Here is an 8,978-nt window from a genome sequence, read left to right on the forward strand (position 1 = left end):
TAACAGGAGAACTTGCTGAAGCATCTTAACTAAAACTGTGGAAGAAAAAAAAATCTACTGCTACGCACAGCACAAAATGAATGTGATACTGGCATCAGTCCAGAGGGTGAAGATGTCACTTCATAAAGTTCTGCAACCAGCAAGCACAGAGATTGTAAATGATGTTCCATACCCTTCTTGTTTTGTTCCCACATGCTTCAGGCAAACAAACAGTGAGCAGAGTTCTTTAAAGCTGAAAAGTATGAATGCCTACAAGGTATAAGTCCACTAAATTTACTTGTATGTGCCAGTTACAGAAAGGTCTCTTCACATTCCTGTGCAGCTTCAGGAGTTCCTGCCAGGGTAGAATAATTCTGGAAACAACTTTTAAACTTTTGTATTTCACCTGTGGCATTTGCTATCTTTTTTTGTGAAGGCTGAAGATCATGACTGCTTTACCTTTGCAGATCTTTACACAGGAAACTTGTACATGTATAATCTGGTAAGGTTACCTCACCCACAGAATTGTTCGGTTAACTTTTGGCACAACTGAAATTGTGGTATGCTTTGAGGCTATCATAGCATGAAGTGATGCCTAGTTCCAATGTGGTAAGCCACATTTTGTAAGTGTATTTTGATAACATATAAAGTATTTACTAAAAATACATTTCTCTATACTTTTGCTTGAAAGCCTTGGTCTGGGGAAACAAGAAGCCATACAGCTAAATTGTCTGGCATGTCTCAGTGCTGGAGAACCTCTAAGCAGAGGGAGAAAATAACTTCAGCTTCCAGTCAGGCAACAGAGGAAAATAGGTGATGGGAGAGAGGTGACATGCTTGAGATGTCTGGCATAGACTGATATGGTGGCCATATATATGTGCACATACAGGCCTTGCATTTTCTCAAGCACTGATACTAAAGAGATGTAAGTTCACTCAGCTAGAGTGGTAGCTCAGTGTTTTGCACTATTCACAGCAGATCTGGGGTGAAACACCATTGCTCTGTGTTAATACCACTTGTTCTGTCTGATTAGTCAGAAGAGCACTGATAATGGGAAGCAAGCTCAGGAAGGCTTGCTTTCTTTGTAAGCTGACATTCTTCAGAGTGATTTTTCTTTTTCCTATCAATGTTTAGATGCAGCATGTTTTCTGCCTTTTTTTTTTTTTAATTTGCTTATGGTGAGCCAAAGCTTCTCCATACTCCTTACTTGACATCTGTTTGAGAGCCATAACCACTGACTTAAGATGTATGCTCTTTAAAAAGATCAGCTGTACAAAGTTAAATCTTTATTTGGGAATTCTTACAGCAAAATGATCCAGTGGAGTATTCAGAAATGCAGTCCAAGGCAAGGAGATAAGTACAGAGTGCAGTCGTAAAAATAATCCCAAGAAATCAGTGGGTCCTCTTCAGTCCTCCTTTGCCTTCAAGAAATCAAGGGGATGCTAGGAAGCGTTATTTGCCGATAAACTGAGGTGGTCGTTTCTCCCTGAAGGCAGCCATCCCTTCCTGACGGTCTCTTGTGGGAATATTCTACATTTAAAAAAAGAACCAGTGGTATGTTTTTCATTGACAAGTCCAATGTGTTTTTAAGTAGTGGCAGTAGTGGTCTAAGAGTAAGATTGCTTTTCTTTCAATGATACGTTAAGTTCCACCTTCCACGTTTTGCAATTAGGAAAATAAAGAGACTGGGTTGCAGTGTAAAGCACAGCATCTGAGACAAAGACCAGAGGCCAGAGAACTATATAGGAAAACAGTTTTCCATAAATTTAATACTTTACCATCTTAAAATACACTTAGAGGCACAGCAGTTACATTGTTCTGTTAGCTGAGAAAGGTGCATGCTCTCAAAACTTGTCAGAAAGAATGACTACAGAAGAATCTGGGTTTTTAATTTGTTAAACCTAATGCCATTCGTAAAGCTCATCCTATAATTAACATTGTTGAAACTAAGAATATACAAATACTTTAGAAGAGTATTTAAGGAAGGACTCTGGTCTCAGGCAGGCTGAGAGAGGCAGCTATGCATGACACAACAGTTAATATTCTGCAATAGAAATCTGGAACTGCACTCGAGTATGTTCTCAAACCTTTAGATTTAGCTGTTGGTTAGAGAGGAAAATATAAGAGGACACTGTGAATATTTGGCTTTAGAAAATGTAGAGTTGTTCCTTTCATGAATGTATGCCGAAGGTAACTTACCTGGGCATAACACATCCCCTCAATAGCCATCCCTGACGCAATGTCAACCTGGGGATGAGAGGGAAGGAGTGAGATGTGTCTGAAGTGTAGCCCTCAAAACTACTTCAAGCCCTCAAATCAATAAACATTCACTTGTAGTGGGTGATTCACTCCTGTATTAGAACCACAGTGTTAGCATCTATAGAAAAAAATCCTGCCGTATTAATTTTGTCTTTAAAGAAAATCTTTGAAACCCCTGAAATGGTTTTAAATGCCTTGTCTAAACAAGGATTATAACTTGTCTGTTCTAAACATTTATACTGTAGTAATTTGTAAGAGCTGCCCATCTGCTTCATTTACCTCAGTATTTAAAAAAAAAAAAATTACCTCCATTCCTCTGTTTATTGCCAGTTTTCCCATTTTCACAGCAAATGGAGCCTTTATTAAAAAAAAAACAAAACCCAAACCACAACAAACATTTAGAAATAATTAAAGCCACATCAGTTCATAATAGTGTAGTTGTTATATTATTATCCTACGTCCAACTGACCTTTTAGTCTACAGAAATTTGCAGTAAGTTAGTAAGTATTTTTAAAAAACAATTTGTCATTATTTACAGTTAATAGATGCACATGGTGCAAGGTTACAATATATCCTGCAGGTCTGCACAACCGCAGCTGAGAGGTAAAACTGTCCTATGAGTTAAGCAGCTGGATGTTAACACTTGTTCCTACAGAAATGGCATTCACAAAAAAGGACAGAGTTAAGAGACTTAAACATCAGGAACCAAGACTTTAATATTTCATAGAAAGGAATTTCAATTGTTTGCTCTCTCTTAAGGGAAGCAGAGATGCCTTCTTTACCTTGACCGCATGAATACTACACTTACCTGAGGAAGGATTTCTTTAGCCAAAGTTAATGCTCTCTGGTAAGCTGCATCTCCCTCGCTGTTCTGTGGCACTGTGTGATTTACTAATCCCATTGACAAGGCTTGTTGTCCATCAATCTGTCTACCAGTGAAAATGAGTTCCTTTGCAAGACCTATTCCAACACATCTGGGCAGGCGCTGGGTTCCACCTTATGACAACAGCAAAACCACCATTTTCCATTTCTGAGAAACGCCAAAAAACCCAATAGTATTTTGTCTCCTTATATAACAAGGAAGTTTGAAAAACAAAGGGATCATGTGTTTCTTTAATAACTACTAGCTGAATACGTCAACATTTTGCAAGGCATTAGTATTCTTTTGAGGATTTTGATAAACAGAAAAAGGTGTAAAGGGATTTTCCTAAATTCACAGCAAGTCTGAGACAGAGCTTGGAACAGAACTCTGGATTCATAGGTCTCTTGGGTCACTGTAAGATGCTACCGCTAATTTACATTCAAAACACTTCAAGTGCTCTAATGGCAAAATATTTACTATACAGCTGAGAAAGTAAGAGACTGAAGATTTAATTAAGATTACCTGCTCCAGGAAGAAGCCCTCTTGTGGTCTCAATAAGGCCCATTTTAGCTGATGAAGCTATTAAAAAAATAAATACATGGTTTAGTTAGTTTTTTATCTGTATAACTACAAATTTTCCATACTGAACTGATTAATAAAACTACAGACTGTCAATACTGAACTGGAACTCCATTTATCCAGGTACCTAGAAAGTCTGAATGCTACAGTGCTTAATCAATGTCCATCTCAAGTCAGAAGAGGGCTGTGTAGTATGGCTGCTTACCCCTAATATAGCAATTTTATCCAGAAAAATGAACCTTGGGTCCAGCCTAGATGAAATGTAATGGATGGAAGAATGGAAACAGAAGAAGGAAGGCTTCCACTCCAAGCTGATTTAAGTAGGGAAGATTAGATCTAGCCAGAGTGCTAATCCAATATTACATGGTAATAACTATTTCATCCTACCAATAAATAGTTTTCTGAAGGAATCCTAATCTTGTTTAAAAATAGGCTTTACTTTTTAAGCAAGGAAACTGCTTTCCCAATAGTAACTAAATGTCACATTTCTGGACAAATGCCTAGTCATTTCCTGAACTGTGTGAGTTCCTCTCTCAGCCTACTAAATTCCATTAACAGTCAGCTATCATGCATGTGAGTTCTCTTTAAAATTTAGTCACCGATTACAAGAAGAATCCTAAATTAAGCAACACACAAACCTGCTACTCGAAGGTCACAAGCTAACGCCAGTTCTAGTCCACCACCCAATGCGTAGCCATCTATTGCAGCAATTGTGGGTACAGGCAGGGCAGCTAGAGAAGACAACACAGATTAATAGTTTTGTTACAGAAGTTCTGTTCCACTGGAATTTAAATGCTTAAATTCTAAAGCTTTTAGTAGTTCTCCGATTCAAAATTGTTCAAGAATTAGTTTTCTTCTGCCACAAACTTTCTGTCTGTCTCTGCATAGTAGAAACTGTGTCTTTTCATACTTCTCCCTTCTCTGTAAGAAGAATGCAAAACATTCTTCTTACATGCAAAGAAGCATGCAAATACAAAGTACTGCAACAGAAAACAGGATGAATTGTCTCCTTGCAAATGTATGATGTGAATATCCAGCTATCGCAGTTAAACAGTCCAAACAAAGACACCATCCCTAGTCACTGTTACGAGGATTAGCTTTTCCGGTGCTTTTGTTAGCCAAGGCTCCTGAACTTGGTAAACACTGTTGTCACCTCATAGTTGAGGAACCTGAGGTACCTGGAGTTAACCTGAGTTAGCTGCTTGATAAGATACCTTTTTAAATACGCAGGGAGCTTCAGATGTGTGCTAATTCTGTGCTGTAACTACCTGGACTAACCCTCCACACCCCACCCCCCGACTGTTTCTGTGGTTTGTGAGACAGGGTCATTCCCTCTACATTGTTGTTTGGTTTTTTTCATTACTGCAATTCTGATTGGTATTTTAGTCAGATTTCACTTTGGTATTCCTCTCTAGTGAGAGCAGAGCAATTCATAAATAGGGGAGGAAAATCAATTGCAGAAGTCCATATTCCTTTTGGGGGGAAAAAAAAGGGTGGGGGAGTTGTAGCTACAAAACCCCTGACATTCAACAAATCCATTCAGAGATCAAAATCCATGTTCTCAGGTCATCATCGTGAGTGCTTCAGAGTGTGTATTAAAAGTGGGACAACCAACATGGCTCATTTTGTCTAGCAGTGTCTCCCAAGGATTACATAGAAGTGTACATAGAATGCTTTGTTATAGCAGGTACTTATTACACACATGTGTGTGTTCTGCTCTTCATCATGGAAAAGGCAGTACTGAAATGCATCTTGTTCTTGGAGTGGCAGCAGGATAGTTGGTATTCAATTCTAATTAGATCTTTGTTTCAGGCATAAGATGGAGCCATTTGGGAAGCTACTCCTACACAGATAACCTGCTGGGGCTAGCATCCTTCCCCTCCTGCAGCATTTCTAAATGTCTCAGTACAGGCAGTCTAGGGCAAATTTCCCAACTGAGATAATAATCTACCTATTTCATCCATGAGATTTCTCAGCCTTTTAACAAAGTGTCCAACTTCTGCATCATCCATCTCTGCACGTTCCTTTAAGTCTGCACCTAAATAGAGGAGAAAAAGGTTAGAGTTCAGGAACAGGGAAAAGACACCTGAACTGTGTTCCCTCCTGCCCATCCCAGAGGACAGACCACTTCAGAGGTCTTGAAATACAGTGTTCTGGTTAAGTAAGGTCAGTGGAAGCTGGAGTGTGGACATTTGGGCTGGAGCAGTGGCTAGGGTGCTCCTCTGTGCCCTTCGAACAGATTTCACTGAGCACTGATCACTGTATATAAGGATGATAATCCATAAAACTGGAAACCAAGGACTCCAATACCAGAGGCACCTGTCCTTGAAGATGGTTATAAATGGAAAACAAATAGCACCACGCAGCCTGTGAGGCTCACTCCATCACGCACGTCTTCATCACTGAAGCTGAGAGGCAGACAGGCAAAAGAGATAATGTGTTTGTGATTCGCTACACAAAAGCCAGCCCATTTTTCTTTTAGCAGGCATTTCCAACTGCTTTTCTGCATGATCTGATCAGCACATAGCCCTAAGAGCCATCAAATTTTTTAGCAATAGTTTGCAGAGCCTTTGTTACTTACCAGCACAAAATACACCTTTCACCTCACTCTTGAACACCACCACGCGAACCTTCTCATCAAAGCGGAGTTGTTCCAGAGCGCTGAACAGCTATGAGGGAGGGAGTACAAACAAGAGAAGAAAAACTTTAAGCATATGGATGTATATACCTAAATTATAGCAAGCTCCTAATCTATGATTAAAGTTTCTTTTTTTTTCCTGCAGGTGCCAGGAATTTCCTGGAAATCATATATGTGGAGCCAGCAGGATCCTTCCACGACAGCCTCACAACGACATGTTTCCCCATCTCTTTTTTTCTTCCATCCAGAGATGAAGCTTTGCTGTACCTTAAACTCCCCTTCCTGTCCAGGCATGAGCCAGACTTTCTGTAGAATGTATCAACCTCGAACAGATCATCTGCTAAGGTCTGACAATGAGTATGTGTTTGTTGTAATTACACAAGTGAGGACATTAACTTGCATCAGAGTTAGCTAACTTAAGTAACTCCTCCAATATCTCTGTCCAGTCTGCACCTGAAGTCACTGCAGTATAGACATATCATGACCTCTTTTTCTTCAGGCTAATCTGCCTTGCCCCAATGCAGTCTCCCACTGACCTTCAGCAAGAGATTAAGTTTTTGTTTCAGATCTCCCACAACTATTCTTATTGCATTTAGTTAATGGTCACGATTCCAAACACGTTCACAGGCCAGGCCCATACTCACTTCATTTACAAATACTTTTCCCAATGAATTTCTTGCGTGGGGTCGGTTCATTAGGATTTCAGCAATACCTTAGTAATAGGAGACAATTTCAGTTATACTTCATTTAATTCTCTGACACAGTAATTCAACTGGGAACAATATCTGCATATGCTGCATCTTCTCTTTCCTGAAAATGCATATAAAGTATATTCTAAAACAATCAGTTATTTTTAAAGTGGAGGTGGTAGATCATGTCTATGAAACCCAGTTATGCAGGTCAACTGTAAAATTCAGTAGCACTGTGAATAATATAAATAAGCAGACTTTCAAAAAATGAACATGACATCCAAGAATATATGTCTTAGAATCACTGCAGGAATGGAAAAAAACCCCAAACCCCAAATGATCCATCTTAGGTTTCTGTTTCGAATGTTATTTAATTTAGTTTTTATTGTACAGTCTTACTGTGTTCAAGTATATTCCTTAATGAAGAATACCATCCTCTCGGGATTGCTCTTTGCATGAGAACAGCACAAACTGGTCACTCTCAGTTCGTGTTCCAGAACATTTTTAAATTGCAGCTCATTCAATTTAAAGTTAATAAGCTCATCAGTGGAAAAGACTTCACTCAAAGTTCCTAAGTCCAAGCAGAAAAATAAGACAACATCCACCTGCTTCTCCCTTACACTTGTGTTTTGTAAATTATTATCCAATGGTTTCTGTATGCTGTGGAGAGAAAAAACATCTGTTTCCTTGGCTGGACTTCCGCTCCCTTCCCAGGCCTTAACATCACAAGATGCTGTTGCTGCTGCTGCAGGTGCACAGATGCACCTTGCATCTGTCATGCCAGGTCCTTCTGCTCTGCTAGAAGGTCTTTGTCTTTATTCCTCTGCCTATGCCAGTGGCCAGTTAATAAACAAGAGATGTGTTGCATAGGAAGGAAGACACAGGTAACAGCGGGCACCAGCAAACAATGGAAATTCACAATTCAGGTAACTACTTTCATGTACATATGTAACTAGAAAAACTACCAAGAACTGTTTATAAGTTCCTGCAATAGTTACCAGAAAGTAATTATATTGGCAATCTGAACCAAAACTCAAATTGCTTAGTGGCTCTCATGCATAAATATGCACAGACATGCCCTGGTCGTACCCTACCTTTAGCACTGTACATTACTGATATCAGAAAAATCTAAGGTATGCAAACCAGAACTTCTTGTATTGAGACCTCCTGCATACACAACCTAAGAAAAGGCATCTAGCTATTTATTCGGCAGCTGCGTTCTTGAGAAAAGTACCAAGGCATAATTTAAAGCAAAGGGACTATAAGCAACCTGCCTGCTGCGGACCCTGCAAGGCAGTCGGTCGCCTTTGGGGCTGGGAGGGCGCTGGAGCCAGGGCAGGCTTGGCGGCCCCGGGGCCCCGTGCGGCGGGGGCCGGTACAAGATGTCCGGGCACTGCTGTAGGGACAGCTCGAGCGTGTCCAGGGCCTGCCCGAGGGACAGCAAGGCCTAGCAGAGCAGACGTCCAGGGAAGGGCTGGGCACACGCACGGTCCCACTCACGTCAGGTTGGGAGCTGCCGCGTTTTTCCCAGGAACTGGTAAAACGAAGGAGATCCACACGCCCCCTCCCTGCCGCACCACGAAACCCGCTCTGGCACCAGACCAGCTCCGCGGACCCCGCGGAACGGGCGTTAAACGAGCGCCGGGGCCTAGCCCCGGCCCCCTGCGGTCCCCGCGCACCCCGGGCTGCAAGGGGGGGGCCCCGCACTCACCGCTGCTCTCCCCGCCGGCCGCGCCCACCAGCACCTCCGCGCCCCGCCGTGGGGCTGCCGCGGGGGGCCCGCCGCCACCCCAGCGCAGCAGCTCGCGCCCCGCCCGCCCCAGCCGCATCATGGCGTCGCTCCCCAGGCTCCGCTGCCGCCGGGTACGGGTACGGGCACCGAGGGGCCGGGCCTCGGGGGCCGGCCAGAGGCGCGCTGTGCCTTTAAGAAAGAGGGGTGGGAGGGGAGGCGGTGGCGGTGCCCCGCCTCCCG

General features: G+C 42.1%; 1 protein-coding gene across 2 annotated transcripts; it reads right to left on the reverse strand.

The window, feature by feature from the left end:
- Positions 1 to 1,250: 1,250 nt before the first annotated feature.
- On the reverse strand, positions 1,251 to 8,924 carry ECHDC2 (enoyl-CoA hydratase domain containing 2). 2 transcript variants are annotated; one of them, XM_075508782.1, is made up of 10 exons: positions 8,718 to 8,914; positions 6,962 to 7,029; positions 6,261 to 6,348; positions 5,631 to 5,717; positions 4,318 to 4,410; positions 3,623 to 3,679; positions 3,047 to 3,234; positions 2,545 to 2,595; positions 2,179 to 2,226; positions 1,251 to 1,509 (listed from the first exon to the last, which is right to left on the reverse strand). In XM_075508782.1, exons 1-10 carry the CDS (start codon positions 8,836 to 8,838, stop codon positions 1,432 to 1,434), a joined length of 879 nt encoding a protein of 292 aa, XP_075364897.1. In that variant the 5' UTR covers positions 8,839 to 8,914; the 3' UTR covers positions 1,251 to 1,431. The 2 variants fall into 2 exon arrangements, with proteins under 2 accessions (XP_075364897.1, XP_075364898.1); XM_075508783.1 differs by lacking the exon at positions 2,545 to 2,595 and having other exon boundaries at positions 8,718 to 8,924.
- Between the last annotated feature and the right edge of the window lie 54 nt (positions 8,925 to 8,978).

This window comes from Mycteria americana, chromosome 7 (genome assembly GCF_035582795.1).
Source record: "Mycteria americana isolate JAX WOST 10 ecotype Jacksonville Zoo and Gardens chromosome 7, USCA_MyAme_1.0, whole genome shotgun sequence".
Classification (NCBI taxonomy): domain Eukaryota; kingdom Metazoa; phylum Chordata; class Aves; order Ciconiiformes; family Ciconiidae; genus Mycteria; species Mycteria americana.

Excerpts from the sequence above, each read along its gene's own strand:
- ECHDC2 (XM_075508782.1), bottom strand. The coding sequence starts at position 8,838 with ATGATGCGGCTGGGGCGGGCGGGGCGCGAGCTGCTGCGCTGGGGTGGC. Across the intron at positions 3,680-4,317 it reads TTGTGACCTTCGAGTAGCAG|CTTCATCAGCTAAAATGGGC; the intron begins GTTTGTGTGTTG and ends TTTTTTTAATAG. Across the intron at positions 2,227-2,544 it reads CAATAAACAGAGGAATGGAG|GTTGACATTGCGTCAGGGAT; the intron begins GTAATTTTTTTT and ends TCTCATCCCCAG.